At 42.1% G+C, this 17,945-nt stretch overlaps 1 protein-coding gene across 1 annotated transcript in view; it reads right to left on the reverse strand.

Moving 5' to 3' along the window:
* Window positions 1–17,945, reverse strand: part of LOC146451398 (uncharacterized) — a 161,168-nt gene that overhangs the window by 133,359 nt on the left and 9,864 nt on the right. Inside the window, exon 6 of the mRNA XM_085099163.1 lies at window positions 16,772–17,100. Coding sequence (XP_084955289.1) covers window positions 16,772–17,100 — 329 coding nt within the window. The remainder of the gene's footprint in view (window positions 1–16,771; window positions 17,101–17,945) is intronic.

Consider the following 17,945-nt stretch of genomic DNA (forward strand, 5'->3'; position numbering starts at 1 on the left):
AAAGTGTGCCTTTAGAGATGACAGTTCAAATTATTTTGTTATAGTACAAGTTTTTTGCATTTCAGATTTTGAAATTATCCAAAACGGCTGTAGCCATCTTGCAAGGCCATGTCTCAGCTTTGAGGTTAAGTATGTTGTGTTCTAAGTTCACAAGGAATGTCTATATTCCAAGGCTAGGTTCCTTAAGGCCTTTTATGAACTATTATGTTGTTATTGTTGCAATGGAAAGCAGTGAGTTTTGAATAGTTTTCTGGAACTGGAAACCCATCCTCAGAGATCCAAAGACTATTATTAGTAAGGGAAGCTGAAGGCAATAAAGTGGCAAAATCCTCATTTTTGTTAATTATACCACCTCATTGACTTCGTTTACCCCCTGACTGTCAGCCCCTGGGTCTTTGAGATCCAGAAGGCACGTTTTAGGTAACTTGTATGAGCTCTTTGTTTTGTTCCTTCTTCAACTACAAAAAAGAAACATTAAAAAACATGCCAGTAGCATTAAACACCACATGAAAATGTAATAAACATTGTTTTAATTATTTCAACTACACATGTCTGTTTTGTGCAGTAAGCCTTAACCAATACACCCAATGCAAAAATGGCTGACATTTTAATATTCTTTTGTCTTCATTCAAATTAGCCTCACTAGCCTCGTCCAAGGTAAACTATTCCTTTGATTTTTGAACTCAAGAACGAGGCTAGTGAGGCCAATTTGAATGTAGACAAGAGAATATCAAAATGTCAGCCATTTTTGCATTGGGTCTATAGGCAGTAGAATATTTTGCAAAGCTATGAGATCGATATTCACTGAATGGGTTAATAACCCTGTTAGTACACACTTTATAGAACTATTGGGCAACTTCATGAGCTGTAGTTGTCTCTCTAATGTTTACTTTTCTTTTAATGACCAGTAACAATGTTCATAAGATGCAATCTTTTTTGTGCTGCCCCATGATCTGGTGGTTCTTGTTGCTCATCCCTATCATCACCGCCATCACATCCATCATCACCATTAGGCAAGAAATAACCATCATCAAAGTCATCGTGTAATAAGCAGAAATTATGAAGAACGCATGCAGCAGTTATGATTTGTACAGCCATTTCCAAATCCAGGTGATCGAGGTACTGAAGCTTTCTAAATCTTCCTTTGAGAAGAGAGAAAGATCTTTCCACTTTCTGACGTATAGCAGAGAGGACTCTGTTAAACTCCCTTTGTCTTGGTGTTAAATGGCCATTATCTTTAAATGGAGTGATCAGCCATCTAAAATAAAATGCATTTATTTTGTCTGTTAGCTATCCAGCCAAAGCTTTCTGTACCTCATGTATGTTTTACTGGTGTCTATAGCAGTCTGATGACACAGCTGAACGGTGTTGCTTAATGGCATCTCTTCTAATAAATAAAACAAGACGTAAATCACTTACATAATGCTAGGTTATTTATGTGTTTGGTCTTACTTTAAAATAAATGTTTAAAGTACTGATCTGTTGACTATCTAGAGTTACTGTTGTTGTGTGAGGATATCACAATGACAATAATAAAATCAATCATAATTATAAATAAGGTACTGACCTTAACAAAGGATAGCCCCCATCCCCAAGCAGATGCGTGTCACCAGGGAACTTAATGGCAGCAGATCGGTATAGCCCAGAATTTCGGAGAACCCTGGAATCGTGAACTGAGCCTGGCCAACCAACAAGTATGTCTAGAAATACCATATTGTGGTGACATACTGCCTGCAAGTTAATAAATTAATGGTGTCAGGGACTGTTCACTTTTTATGAGGTAAGGGGGAGGTGGCGACATGCCAAAAAATTGGCCTTAAAGCAGGGGGACGCCAAAAAGATATTGTCTGTAAGGGGGGGGGGGGGGGGGGATCACTCCAAAATATTACCCTTAAATGTTGTAATGACAGCAACTACGATGGTGCAAAATTTCTACTAAAATGCTTTAAAATTGCATTTCTGAGGTTCTAGGTCCTAGTTTGTAATGGATGGAACGTCACCAACTCAAAACTACTGGATAAAATTCACTCCCAAAAATGTATTTAGTTGATATATAACAGTGCCCTCCCCCCCCCCCATAGGGCCAAAATATCCGGTTAAGAAGGAGGCATTATATGCTAAAGAGAATATCTACCAAATCCCACCCCATAAAAATGAATTTTCCCTCAGCTGGGATTTCCGAATTCTTTTGTACAGGACTATTATTGTACAATAATGACATGCTCACATACTTTGTACCCATCATTTGATGGCCTTAATATAAAGCTTTTATAACTCCTCGGCCTACCTGTAGATTCAGAGAATGAAACTTCTTTCTGTTAATATAGGCATCTGGTTCATGCTCAGGTGCACGAATACACACGTGGGTGCCATCAATGAGTCCGACTACACCAGGAAATCCTCCTTCAGCTTGGAATTCTGCTTCTATTTCACGAGCTTGAAGAGCTGTTGATTTAGTTAAAAGATTTTAAAAAATACACACAAAAAGCAAAACTTAAAACAGCCTTTTAATTAATCGAGTCATTTGTCGATCCGTCACAAGAAAGGTTTACTCCCAGATAATAGTAATAGCAAAAATTATTTACTGCTTGACATCAAAGTAAGTATGCATTTCAGTCAATAATAAAGAATAATCACCATTGGGCCACTTGATGTAGCGGCCACACAGGTCAATGACCCCTTGCGTGACCCGACGAATGGCTCTGTGGGCACTGCTTATAGACACATCAAATCGGTCAGCGATCGTACGATAGGGCTCTTTATTTGCTACACTCCATAGGAACAGCAGTATTTGCTTCTCCGGCAGAATCGTAGGCCGCCCAGATGTGTTCCCAGTTGGAATGCGTCCGGTGTGCACGATCTCCTGAGCCAACAACTCGCATGTTTGTCGAGTCATGCGGAAATGGCTTTTAAATTCCCCCGGCAAATAAGCAGGGATCGTTGCTTCGAAAAATCCGTTCACACGATTTAAACTCCTCCGCATAAAAGAGGAAACTGCCGCCAGGAGGATTAAATCATCTTCGCTGTCGATAACAGAGTAATTTAACTCGACATCATCTTCCTCTACAGCCGCGAAAACATTCAAAAAGTCCACCATTTTGAAATAGCCCAGCATGCCCCGTGTGCCTCCTCAAAGCAAAAAGAGAGAGCAAAAATTCCGAAATCTTGAACCGGTTTTTTTCGTTGAATGGAAAGCGCCCCAATTTTGAAGCGAGCTTATCCAAGCACGTTTTTCAAACATTTTGCAAAAATTCTTTGGAATACGAAAAATCAGTCTATTAAAATAGTATTTTAGTACAAATTCACAGTCAAACCTGTAATTATTTGTGTGTTGTATTCCTAGAAACGCTGGAACATTACTAAGGAACTCCGCGGATTAAAAGATGATTTGAGATCTGCCCGCTCATCAGGCTAATAAAACCACTAATAACCTACATACAAAAATTTCTACAATCTGATTGGTGGGGAGTGTCTCAATTTATCCTAAAAGTAGTGCAGAAATGTGAAATTAAGTGCAGAAAGTTGAAACTAGTGCAACAAAAGTGAAACTAAAATGATTGACAGGTATAAAATTTGAAAATCAGTTGTCTCAAAACAAAATGGCGAACAGGTTTGAAGAGAGTAGATGCGTTTTTGTAGCTACGAACGTTGACTAACCGTAAATTTTAACGTTTATTTCGACAAGAGGCACTGCGAGACAAACTCGCAATTCCAGCTACACCGATGAGCCTTCATGAAAGTCAACTTTACTGCCGTACAAACTGTGAAAACCAGTTAACGTTAGTGAACTTATATTCAGGTAAAAACTCGATGGCCCTCGTGGTCCACATTAAAGGCCACCTATGCCCATGCTCGAAACTAAATTGTCTGCCCAGGGAACCCAGCTGGAAAACGCGAAGCCCAGCAGTAACATGGCTCTCTAAAACGTCCAACATTTTCTACAGAAAGGAACTTAATCTTTAGCGAACACAATGTCAATGCTCCATGCTTAGTGAAAACACCCAATGTTTCTTTCATTGTAAATCACTTTCTTAACAAAGTTCTGGCTCCTCGTCGGGGAATCCCGGTGTCTTACGCTTCTACGAGCTGGACAGGCTTGTTAACAGGTCTTTCCAGTTTGGATCCATTACTTGTCAACATTGTCACCGACCGTACTTGACCCTGATCATAGGGGAGGGTGGAGGGGGGGGGGGGGGGGGGCGGAGGGGCTGCCACCACTTTAGCCATGGACCATCTGTTTCTAGGAGACTGGTTTTCTTTCAATAACACAACATCTCCGACCTGAAAATTTATTTGTGGCCGAATCCACTTGTTTTTTGCTTGTCACTGCTGCAGATATTCTTTACTCCATTTTGACCAGAATTCTTGAGCCAAATGCTGTGTACACCTCCATATCTTTCCACAGTACAGGTCTTCTCTCTTGAATTCTCCAGGCGGGGGTAGCACAAGTCTTGTCTTTCCTGCAAGCAGCATACTTGGTGATAATGGTGGTGCTGGATGTGAGTCGTTGCGAGTCTCTACTGTCAGAGGTCTGTTGTTGACCGTGTATTCAGCTTTGCAAAGGAATGTCCTTAGTGAGTCTTCGTCCAGACGACTACCGTGTTCTCTGATGAGACCATTCACGACATTTTCTGATTGACCTGATTTGTCATTCCTAGGCACCACCAAAATTACTAGCAGTCGATGCCTACCTTAAGGTGTTCTGCTTTGATCTCCTGGTCATCCATTTCTTCAATAGCTTTCTTGAGTTCTGCTTATGCACCAATGAAATTCGTTCCACTATCGCAGCGAATTTTCCCTGGCTGATCCCCGTCTACAGATGAAACGTCTCAGTGCATCTATAAACGAATCCTTTTCCACAGAATCCGCCACCTCTATGTGTACTGCTCTGCTTGCTAAGCAAGTAAACAAGGCTCCGTATCTCTTCACGACAGTTCTTCCTTGTTGGACATGCCAAGGGCCGAAGACGTCGACCCCACAATAGGTAAAGGGTGGTGCTGGCTCTATGCGCGACTTTGGCAAATCTGCCATCTTCTGTTCTCCTTGGCTCCCCATAAGATGACGACATGCTACACATTTAGAAATAAACTGCCTGACCATCGCATTTCCGCTACTAATCCAATGGCTACTGGAACAAAGCTCGTTCAAAGTTATCCCTCTTCCGCTATGAAGTGACCTTTCATGAACATGGCTGATAATCAGTGAACTAATGTGGCTTGACTTTGGTAGGATCACAGGGTTCTTAAGAGTGCGTGGCAGATTGAACTTCCGTATTCTTCCACCAACTCTCTAGACACCATCACTGTCTAGAACTGGATCCAACATGTGGAGAGAACTTGTCTTCTTAAACAGGGCTTTCTTTTCTTTTTCTGACTTACGACTACCGTAGACGACTTTCTCTTGGATGTCTTGGAGACTTTTAATTTCTGACGGGAACTTATTTCTTTGTACGTGCTTTATGATCTTCTAAGTCAGCTACGTTGACTCGTGTAGAATTGACATCCTTACGTCCACCACTGGATCCCGAGAACCGCTGGATTTAGCCAGAACTCTATCTCTGAGACTTTTCTTGTATTTCAGGCAAAGCGCTACATCCATCTTCGCTTTAAATCAACTGGAGAATCTCACTGCTCTCTTTCACCGCACTAATGTTAACCTTGACATTTTTGACTTCCGGGAAATCTGAATCCACGTGGTCTTCATACGTTTCTTCCTTCAGCCAGCTCTGCACAGCTTCTTTCAGGAAGTCAGGACCCTTGATCCATTCTGACTTCTCCCCGAAGTCCTTCAGAGACGTACTTCTTTACCATTCGTCAGCGGAATTAAATGCAGTTTCCACATAGTGCCATTGTGAAGCGGTGGTGTGCTCGCGAATAAGCTGGACTCTTTTGGCTACTTAGGTATGAAAACGACGAGATTCATTACTTATAAAGCCTGAAACGACTTTACTGTCCGTCCAGTAGTAGTCCTTAATGTCCTCATAATCCAATTCATCCTTCAACTTGTCACCAATGTTGACAGAAATTGTGGCAGCGGCCAATTCCAATCTCGGGATACTGACTGTCTTCTTCGGTGTTACGCAGGCCTTTACCATAACAAATGACACATGTACTTTCCCGCTTTTGTCTTCGACTCTCAAATATGAGCACTGTCCATACCCACACGTTTAAGCATCGGACATACAGTGGAACAGCGCCGACACAATCTTTCCAAATTACGCGGGTTTGAAACTTGGCACTTTTAAACTTTTAAGTAAGCAAAGTTCATTCCACCATCTTTCCCATCTGCTTTTGGTTGCATCGTCAATGGGTTCATCCCAGCTGTTAGACTGACATATGTCTTGTAATATCTTCTTTCCAAAAAGTACTACTGGAGTGTTAAAACCTAACGGATTGTAGATAGAACTGATCGTCGAAGAGATGCTTCTACGTGTGCTAGGCTTATCCTCAAGTTCAATCCTGAAGTTGAACGTATCTGATTCAATGCACCAAATGACTCCTAGTGCTCTTTTAATGGGTAACCTTTCTTGGCAAAGTGCGAAGCTCTTCACATTCTCCGCTCTGTGTTCGTCAGGAATTGAGTTAATGATGCGTTCTGCGTTGAGTCTCGTTGAATCCTCCATTTCTGCAAACTGCCTTGACATCCTTCGCTAGATCAATGGTTTTGTCTTCGGTGCTTGCAGATTTTAGAACATCATTAACATAGAAGTTTCTCCAAAGTGTGTTTGCTACCTCGGTTCCATAGTTGTCTTTGTTGTCGTCTGCTGTACACTGAAGTGCGTAGTTGGCACATGAAGGGGATGATACTGCACCGAGCAGGTGCATAGTCATACAATAATCTTCGGATTTCTGCTTCAAGTCTCCATTTGGCCACCACAAAAATCTGACCAAACTTTGATCTTCCTTTCTAACTCTCACTTGAAAGAACATCTTCTCAATGTCCGCCATAAAGGCATACTTCTCCTCGCGAAATCTGGTTAGGACACCGAGCAGGTAACTTGTAAGATCTGGTCCGTAAAGTACTTTGTCATTCAAGGAGTGTCCTTCAAATGTGGCCGAGCAATCAAACACCACTCTTACTTTCGACTTCCGCGGGTGGTAGATCCCATAATGAGGAAGGTACCAGGTTCTTCCAACTTCATCTTTGAACTCATCATCCACCTTGCGAGCATATCCTTTGGAGATGATATCAGCCATAAAACTGCATAATATCTGTCATCGGCCTTCAGACGCATTTTTAGGCCAGTCAGATGCTTCTTTCTCTGCGTGTGCATAGTTGTAAAGGAACGGAGCTTAATGTTCTGATGCTTAAATGGGAGGGGCATCTCATAATGCAGGTCAATGCAGGTGATAAACGATGCCACTCTCCACCGTTTCGCAGAACGTAATGTCTTCACGTGACATTGCTGTCCCCTTTTCTCGTTCAGAGAAGTCCAACTCGAACATCTGACTAACTGCTTGTGGAGTTATCCGCTCCTTTACTTTTCTCTGTGTGACTACATATCCCCGAGGGGTGACTAGAGTATCTTCAGGGCTAAGATTAATTCGGTTGCATGTAATCCGGCCACTCTGTTGCGGATTATAGAAAGGACCGTTGATGTACCATCCGAGGAGTGACCGAACTGCGTACGGGGCTAAATCTTTGCCGTAAACGATTTCTCTTGGACGTGGGGCACTTGGGCAACTCAGCCCAATAAGCAGACCCACTTCGATGTCCGCCATGTAGGGGGGTATCTCCTCACTGATTTTCTTGAAATGAGACATTTTGCAGATTACGTCAGGTTGAGGTATTTCATCGCGTTCTACTGGAATCACATGTCGCGTAAACGTTCTAGGTAGGTCCAAGATCACGTCTTCTTCCTTAATGTTGGCTACCACCTTGGCCTTGGTGGTAACACCGCTCGTGCCGTAAGTCGTAGTAAGGATAAGGTCAGTGCATTTCCCTCAATGCCAAGTGCCTTCATCGACTTCTCACTTACAAATGTCAAACCATTGGCGTTGTCCAGTAGTGCATAAACCTTTATCTTCTTTGCTGGATCACTCTTGTGAAACTAATAAACTGGTAATATGCTCATGTTGATAGGTACATTTCCAGCTTCCGTGACGTTACAAATGGCAGTGCGTTTGCTGCTAACACGAGGTTCAGCTCCAGATTGATTGTCACTGTCGTTGCTTGTCTTTTCGCCCAATCGTAGTCGTGTAGCGATGTAAGGTGTTGCCTCTTGCAAGTCTTACATGTCTGCCCCTCCTTACAGTTTTTTGCAATGTGCTAAAGCAACCAAAGCACAGTTTCTTCTCCACTACAAACTCCCGTTGCCCAGTTAGAGTTTTCTTTAAAAAACTGTTCACACTCGTTTAGGTTGTAAGGCCTTTTGCATAAGGAACGACGTGGACTGCTCTTTTCTATCTTCCTGCCTTAATCCCGTGGCAAGGATTGTTCCTTGTCCTCTGCTACGTGGCCTTCTTCTGAATTTGACGTGGGTGCCTTTGTCTTTCTCATCATGATGAGGTTTGCTAACATTTTATTCTGAGAGTACAGGATCTGTGACAAGCTCGGCTTGTTTGCGGACAAATTGTGAAATCCTCAAAGTCAGCTATTCTTCCTTTTGCACTCTTGGTCTTGTTGTTCCTTTCAGTCCACTTGCTTTGTAGATGCCTAGGTGAAACTTTTCCCAAAGCTGTCGCAGCACATGGGCTATGTTTAAATCGTCCATGTGAGACATGCCTTTCATAGCAGACTTTGATTGGTCCAGAGCAATAGAGAAATTTTGGAGAGCTGAGCCATCGTTTGCTCTGATTGGTTGCCACGATGACAGTTTTTGTGATGTAGGTTTTGTAATCTTGAATAGATCTTTGAACTGTCTCTTTAGCAGTCCCTTGGCTTCTTTGTAGGATTCTTCTGATATTCTCTGAGTCCTTAGCTTTACCGAAGTGTACTGACCCAGAAAATACAGCCTTTCACAGGAGTCTTCAATCTTTGATTCAATCAAGACTCAAAGGCAATCATAAATGCAGGAAATTCCATAGCGTCACCATAAAACATTGGAAGCTCACTTGTTTGAAGAAGGCTCCTTACCTGCTGGGAAACCATAATTTGAGACAATTCCGTCTGCCTTCTTTGAATGTCCACAATATCTTGAAAGGTATTGTCCTGGACAGCCAAGGGATTAACAGAAGACCTTGTTGAGCTACCTGGACGGCTATAAACATGGTGCAGTGTCTGTGGGATCCCCTATGATTAATCTCTGATAGAATACACAACTGCATGCTCGCCTACGAAGTGGGGTTGAGTTAATGAAAGATTTGCACTTATGGGAATTTCAGTGGGGTTCACTACACACCCAGGAGTCACAATGTCTACATGGGTGTCAAAGTGGAAGCCTGAACTTACTGATCTGCATGCTTGTTTGCCCTGTAGTATATCCACTAAGATTATTCGCTTGAGTGGGGTACTGGTGCCCTCCGACACAATTACCAGAAGAATGTACTGGGAGAAAATTTAAAGCAGGTTCCGAAACTGAAATGGAATTTGATGAGCGTAAACCAGTCACCATTGCCGCCGTTTTAATCGTTACAACCGACCCTGGTGTTGACAAGGAGGTAATGTTTGTATCCTTCATAACGTTAGCAGAGAGTAGACTGGACACTAGAAATATTGGAAGCCTTTGTGTCTGTAAACATATAGGTGTGGAAACCAACTCTTCGTTGTTTATTTGTTCAAACATCCTTTCTTCTTCCTTTGCCTTAGCTAGACGTTCCCTAAGCTCCAATTGTTGCTAAGCCATTTACATTGCCATTTTCAATGCTTTTCCTTCAAAAAAGCTGCCTCAACTTCTAGGGCTGCAACCCTAGTCTTGGCCTTTATCAATTTCGAATTAGATGAAAGTGAAGACAAATTAGAACGTCCAGAGTGATAAGACTTTCTTGAGCGATGAAACTTGCTAGAAGAAGCAGATTTTAATTAAGCTGACTGAAGCTCTTTCGGCTTGGACAAATATTCACAGACAGACTGCTTAAACTTAAACACGTCTCCATCATGAACTTCATACCATGAATTAGCACTGGCAATATCTGATTCATCCTCTAGCACTTCGAGAAAATTATCCTGAGCAACTTGTAGCTCGACAAGTAAATTGTTTAGACCTTCCATTTCAAATGATACAAACTCAAAATTGTTGAGGTCAAGAAGAAGAGGCTTCATTTTGTTTGTCTGCCTAGTCACGTGGCGAAGAGCCACAGTTCTTCGATCTTTAAACCTTTGTATTCCGTACTGGTTACCTTTATCCGTTGTAATTTTCTGACATGCGTCCGATTTTAACCCCGCGGCACCATTGACCATCGATTTTCCCTCCATATTCAGTGAACCTCGAATCTTAACTGAATCATGAAGCCGTTTTTCTGATGCTGCATCCGTCGGTGGGTGTTAAGCGGTAAAATGGCGCGAATCGAAACAATGTCAATTGGAGGCGAACGCGAACGATAACCTTTGAAAATTCCTTCTTCACAATATGCCATTGTAGATTCCTTGTTTTCGCTTTACATGCCCGTAATTATCCGTGACAGTTGCATAGTTACACCAATCGAACCCTATTTATCCTTGTAAATCACACATCCATCAGCGAACCATACTTGAGGTCGAGCTTTTACTGTAGCTTTCGACACAAGGCACTGTGAAACAAACTCGCAATTCCAGTTACACCGATGAGCCTTCATAAAAGTCAACTTAACTGCAGTACGAACCGTGAAAACCAATTAACCTTAGCGAACTCACAATTCAGGTAAATCTTGGTAACCCTCGTGGTCTACATTAGAGGCCACCTATTTGCATGTTCGAAACTAAAATGTCTGCCCAGTTGTCTACCTAGGGAACCCAGCTGGGAAACGAGAAGCCCAGCAGTAACAATTTTAATTCGAAGTGTAAAGGAAAATGCAAAGAAACTCAACAAAGCACAAACAACGGGCTAAAAGTTTAGAGGTTTTGGACAGCAAAAAAGAGCTACGACTAAAATATTGAAAACTATGAACCGGAGGCACTCAACAAAATTCTGGACGATTTCCACGCAACAGTGCTGAAAAAAGACGGGAAAGATTATACGAGCAGGGCAGTCTTCGCGCTGCAATTAAGCGTTACCTAAGAAGGCAAGGTTACAAATACTCCACAATTAGAAACCAATATTAAAATAGTTCGAAGCAAGTTCTTGAAGGTAAAGCTCGACTTCTGCGAAAACAAGGTAAGCTTAAGTCAAGTGGCCGAACAAATCTCGGAATTTTGACAAATCTGAACTAAATGAGCTGTGGAAAAGCAAAAGGCTTTGAAGCACAAGTCCTGGTACAAACAGTTTGGTTGCTCTTAACTTAATATTTTGGCCCAAAGCCTCATGTTGAAGATTTCCATGTCCTGAAAACAAACATTGAATCTATTGAGAACCAGATTAAAACACACCAGTCTAGACTGTCTGCCAAGTCTTAGCTCATTAAATCCAGTCAGTACGAAAACATGCCAAGGACGGTAATTGAATTCAGACTTCTTTTAACGTTGAATTAAAATTTTTCTTTGTGATTTGAAAACTTGCTTTTTTAGAGAGATTATATTTTTAGCATGTTTTCCGTACGTATGAACATGTATGTCAATGAAGCTTATCATTTTTGGAACCAGTCAAAGACATGTCAAAGACATTACCTGTGCTGCAGACTTTGTCGAACTGATGCCTAAATGTTACTGGAAATCCACTTCATAAAAAATGACAGGTTTGATTGTCAATTTTAAAACTCATTTCCGACAGGATCAATGACCATAGGTGGATATCCAGCCATAAAATTCACAAATTCGCAGAAAAATTGCGTTACTTCTGTTTCTTTTCACATTTGGAAGATATAACGTCAATTTATTAAGCCAATCACGAGTTTGAGCGATGACACCTCAATATGGCATATACAACAAACTTCTGCGTTTTCGCATGTTTAGGTGAGAAATGGCTTCGGCATTCAGAACTCGGCAGGTCGATTTTATTCCTGCAGATGATTTGTTAGAAAATATTTCTGGTCATGAAAACTCTGTTGGGATGTTATAACTCTGCAGGGATGTATAATGACGAGGAAAGCGATATAGACCGGCAGCAAGGAAACTAGAGCGAGGAATCGAGGTAAGCGCTTAATACAAGCCTTTGCGTCTGTTCGCGAAAGTGAGGCCATCGAGAACATGATTTTGAAATGCGAAGATGTACTCCTCAGGTTACCTTTTTTGCGTTTGATATCTCGTCTAGTTCTTGAATCTTATCTGTTGGCTAAAAGCTTAATAATTTTTACTGAAAGTATCTTTTGAGCGATGTTATTCAAGCTATTTGCCCAAGCGAAATCGGTCCCGTAGTTTGATCCGCTGTTATGTTCCCATGGAGAAATGCATTTTTTGACTGTGTTTAGATGCGATTTCATGGGCAAAAAAAAAATCATAACTAATTTTTGACCTCCTCTTTTCCAGCCAAAGTTTCAGAAAATGTTGCTGACATGAGAAGGATCATTTCTTTTTTCAATTCTTTGTACAATTTTTGTATCGCTTTGGAAAAAAATGTTTTTTCCTCAGATGTTATAAAATATTTTTGTTAATTTTTTTGAATTAAGATTTTTTTAGAAAAGTACTGGGTTTCTAGGATGCGATTTATCTTTTTTCTGAAAAGCCCATTTTATACACTTTAAAATGAGATATTGTAGGCCACAATGCTTTAATTGGTTGTCGAGATATAAAGTAAACATTTAATGTGATAAATATCGCCTATTTTCGGCCTACAGAACGTTTTCGTTTCTTTTAGGAAAGCTTTCTGTCTTCAACAATAATATTGTCCTCTGTCTTCTGAGTCAGATAATGTAATCTGCCCCGGGTCGTGACGTTTTCCGAAACCAATTTCCGGTATGATCTCGAATAATGTAATGCAAAAGATAAATAGGAAATATAAATAGCGCGTTAGTCAGATATATACCTGCCCCTGTCATGACGTTTTCAGAAAGAATTTTTCGGTATGATCTCAAGTACCGTAACGCAATATTTCAATTGCGAAGGGAGGATAGCTTTAAAAATCTGCAAAGTGTGCATGGAAACAAACCAGGCACAGCATCACGCAAAAATGCCAATATAGGCATCTTGTTTCAAATTTGAGCCCTAGTAGGGTTGCTTAATCTAAAATGTGCTTTTTTGAAGGAGGAGCTTATTTCAAATAAACTTTAGGACCGTTAGGGTTAACGCTTAATTGAAAGGGATGCGTATTTTAGGGAGATGCTTGTTTAAATCTGAGCCATAGGAGGAGAAAATACAATCAAAGTTCCTGACTAGAACAATGCACTTTAGAAATACTCAGGAACTATTTGTTCTTTTCTGTTGGTAGCTTTGTTTTGTTGATTGCATGATTACCAAATATGCGTTTTTTGCTTTTTTCGTGATTATTTCCTTTACGTCAAAGTCATGTATTAAGACCCTTTTTCTGTAAGCACATTTCTCAGTTGCGAGGAGTTTTCAAACTGTAAGGAGTTCATGGAGCTATTTAAGAGAACGTTGAGTAAGTTGTTCTCAACCCCGGAGCCAAGGTCAGCCGTACGCACGTGTTGTAAATAGACGGCTCAGCCTGATCCTAATAAACACATTAGTCTTGCTGCCCTTGTCGTGTACTTCTCTATGGTTGACCTGGCGAACTCCAGTACACAACACCCTGTGTCTGCGGTACTGGGAGCGCGACAGTGGAAAGTCTGACTCAAGACAAGATTGAGGTAAGCCGTAACAGTAGAGCTTAAATCAGCGCCGAAAATAAGTGTCCAAGAAGGCGATAAGCCAAACAAAGGAGAAGTCCCAGCACATCAAGAAGTAGTCGGTCGAGATTGCGATAAAAGAGTCAAAACTTTGTCAAGAAAACCGTGAAAAAATGAAATCGATCAGAAACATCGGGAAGCAAATGTCGTGTACAAGATGCTCAAAGACATCATACGATCCGCAGAGTTCGTAACTTCTATGTAGACGACGGCCTAGCCTCGCTACCCACAGGTGAACAGGCCATTGCGCTCATCAAAAGGACCCAAGCGATGTTAGCTACAGCAAACTTAATACTTCACAACATCGTGTCAAACACAGTTGAAGTAATGGACGCCTTACAAGCGAACGACAGTGGGAAAGGAGTGCAGAACCTGGATTTGCACCGTGACAGCTTCCCAGCACAGCGCTCGCTCAGAGTCTGCTGGGACCTTGACAAAGATAACCTTACCTTCCAAGTGTCTCCGCCTGACAAGCAATTCACACCGAGGAGGGGTGCTGTCGATCATGAACTCTGTGTACGACACCCTAGGCTGTTCTGGAAAAAGCCTTCCGATGGGAGCTAAAGTTGCATCGTCGTGTACATCTCAGTGGGGATGAAAGCTGCTGCGAACGCATTGGTGGGAAGAAAAGGGAAATGAAGAAGTCAGCCCTGTATCAACTGGATCCGTTCGTTGACGAATATGGCATACTTCGCTTAGGTAGCCGCCTACAACGTGCAAGGCTGGAGTACAAGGGGAAACATCCCGCATTATTACCTAAGGGTCACCACCTCTCAAAACTAATAGTATGCCATTATCACAGTCAAGTCCATCATCAAGGACGGCAAATTACAGATGGTGCCATCTGAAAAGCAGGTTATTGGTTAGTAGATGGCAATCACGTGGTAGCAAAGGAGCTCAGTCTGTGCTCTTTGCAAGAAGCTACGTGGACCCTGCTTGGAGCAGCGAATGGCTGATCTACCCGCCGACAGGGTAGGGTCTACCCCACCGTTTACTAACATTGGCTTTGACCTTTTGGGACTCTGGCTGACTCAGATTTGAGAGACAAAAGGAGAAACCATCGGCTCTAGGCGTTTGGGTCTCGTCTTCACCTGTCTCAACAGCAGGGCCGTCCACATCGAGGTCTTAGAGTCTATGGTCACAAGTTCCTTCATCTGTGCACTTAGACACTTCTTCACGCTGCGAGGCCCGGCGTCGCTACTCAGGTGCGATTGAGGTACCAATTTCATAGAAGGGAAGTCAGAACTGGATGAAGCAATGAAGGAGATGGACCAACACAGATTGGAGCGATACGTCAAAGATCAGGGCTGCGAATGGCGCTTCAACCCACCATACTCTTCGCATTTTGGTGGTGCATGGGAGCAGCAGATAGGGACCATACGCCGCGTGTTGGGAGCCATATTCTTGGAGCTCGGGGGATCCCAACTCACATACGAACTTCTAGTAGCACTAATGACAGAATTAACGACTATCGTTAATGCACAGCCCATAACCACCGTACTGTCTGATACGGATGAGCCTGAACCCCTCTCACCTTCCATGCTTCTCACTATGAAAATGCGACCTCTTTGTCCCCCGCCTGGAGAACTCCTACCTGTAGACCCGTACTCACGGCGTTGTTGGAGATGAGTCCAATACTTCACATACCAGTTCTGGTCACGATGGAGGCGGGAGTATATGCAGACACTACAAAGCAGAAGCAAGTGGAATAGTTCAAAGCGGAATCTCAACGCTGGTGATATAGTCCTCGTCAAAGAAGACGGCGCCCACCAAAACAACTGGCGTCTGGGCGTGATATCCGAAGCTATCAAGAGCGAGGATGGTACAGTAAGAAAGGCTCAAGTGCTATAGTGAAGAGAGGGCAATATGAAGACGTTCTTACGCCCAATGAAGGAGCTTGTCCTGTTGGTATCTGTACAAGCCGATGGAATGCAATCTACTGAATACTGATGTAAAGTTCAATGGAGCAGGGATTGATCATCCTTGGGCGAGGCGTGTCAAGTTCCTGACAGGAACAATGCACTTTAAAAACACTCAGGTACTATTTGTTCTTTTCTGTTGGTAGCTTTGTTTTATTGATTGCATGATTACCGAATATGCGTTTTTTGGCTAGGCGCACAAAGCTTGTTTCGTGATTATTTCCTTTACGCCAAAGACATGTATTAAGATCCTTTATATGTAAGCACGTTTCTCAGTTGCGAGGAGTTTTCAAACTGTAAGGAGTTCACGGAGCTAATTCTAATGGAGTCTCTAAGAGAACGTCGAGTTAGTTGTTCTCAACCCCGGAGCCAAGATCAGACGTAAGTCATGCTTGTAAAATTGCATGTTTTCTTTCCTCTCGTTTTTTACGGCGTTGAAGTCGTAGTTTTTCATCGCAAGTGTTGTAAATAGACGGCTCAGAAAGAGCCTAATAAACGAGTTAGTCTTGCTACCCTTGCCGTGTACTTTACTATGGTTGACCTGGCGAACTCCAGCACACAAAACTCCGTGTCTGCGGCACCGGAAACACGACACGAAGGGTATGTTTATTTGAGGGGAGGTGCTTATTCCAAATTTGGAACCCAAGCAGGCGCGCTTAATCGATGGGTTGCTTAGGAAACCCGAGTTTCTTGGGCCATCTCTAACGTATGCGCAGAAACTATAGGAGGCGCCTTCCTTAAAGGAATATTTGAGCTATAAAGATGTCCAGGGCTGTAATAGAGCTTTGTTACCACCTTCTCCTTCCTCTAAAATAATCTAGGGTGTTGTCCATCTGAATTAACCCATTATCTCAAGATTGATTAAAATTGTTGAATAATTACTTATTTCTTTCCATTACGATGACTAGGCTTCCTTGTAGTGTACCTTCAAGGACTACTGTCCAGCAATCAGCAAGACTATCATTTGCGAAAAGTGTTCGCTTTTAACCGGTAAAATGATGTATAATTTAAATAAACTACGGAATTATTTTGTTTTTTGGTGGAGAAAGCCTTTCTCACCTTGTCTACATTTTGTCCTTGCTCCCTGTAGTACTGGAAATTTTCACCATCTTCACCATACTCCAGTTTGTACTTGGTTACCCACTGATTTTGACCATTTCTTCCTTGTGTTGCTACACATGTCACTTTGGTTTGCTGATTTCCAAGATCAATCTGCAGCCATTGATGGATATCACTTCTTTGAGCTGTCCACGAGCCTCCACTACCTGGAACAGCTTGAAAGTGAAGTCTACCCTGACTGGCTGCATGGTTGTAATCCAGTTGTGAAGAGGCACTCATTTGGCCATCAGAGATCAGACGGTTTGCGATACCAAGGGCAGCTTGACAGTCTAGATATTGACACAAATACCAATTTTGTTTTAAAGAAAGGTACTTTACTTTTATTATCATTACCAAGAAAATGTTAATGGAGTTAGAAATGTAATATTGTCTATTGTGTATTGTGTGGTCCTTTCCAAGGTCAACCACGTTTCCCGGGTTTCTCTGTCTTTAGATGGAAGAAGGAGAGGCCCTAGGGCAAGGTAAGATAAATAGGAACTGTACATGGGAATCACATGACAGTCTTTTATGTTAACGAACTGAATTTTATTTGTCTATGTTATGAAGATGTTCAAATCAAGCGACGGAACTCGTTTTCACAAAACGGACAAAAGGCAACTATTGATAGCAGTATTTTTTGGTCACAGGCATTATGTGACACAGACGTCAGTGCTCGGAAAACGAAAATCCGAGTTCTCCTGCCCTTCCATAGGTATCGAACCTGTGACCTTCATAGTACTAGTTGGGATGCTCTTCCACTGAGCTATAGAAGACTTGTGGGAGCTAGGCCATTAAACTACGTTTATGTGACTAACATCCTACATAATGCTATGATTTGAATGTCGATGCGTGGTGTTTGTGAAAAAAAAAATGCCATGGATTTTTAACCTGGGCCCAGTTGTTCAAAGCCCGATTAAGCTAATCCTCGGTTAACGTGAACTTTGATTCGAGTATATTTACTAATCCATAAGGATTCGTCCAAAAGATTTTGTCCCTAAGTCTTGCCTTAGACTTTTCTCTCCCATTAGCTTAAAGTGAGCCTTTAAAATCATTTTCGATGAGCGAGATGAAAACCTCGGTTAACTTTTAATCGTGGAATAGCGTTAATCAGCTTTCGAACAACCTGGCCCTGGTA

Source organism: Pavona decussata, unplaced genomic scaffold (genome assembly GCF_977016875.1).
Source record: "Pavona decussata unplaced genomic scaffold, jaPavDecu1.1 SCAFFOLD_390, whole genome shotgun sequence".
Taxonomy (NCBI): domain Eukaryota; kingdom Metazoa; phylum Cnidaria; class Anthozoa; order Scleractinia; family Agariciidae; genus Pavona; species Pavona decussata.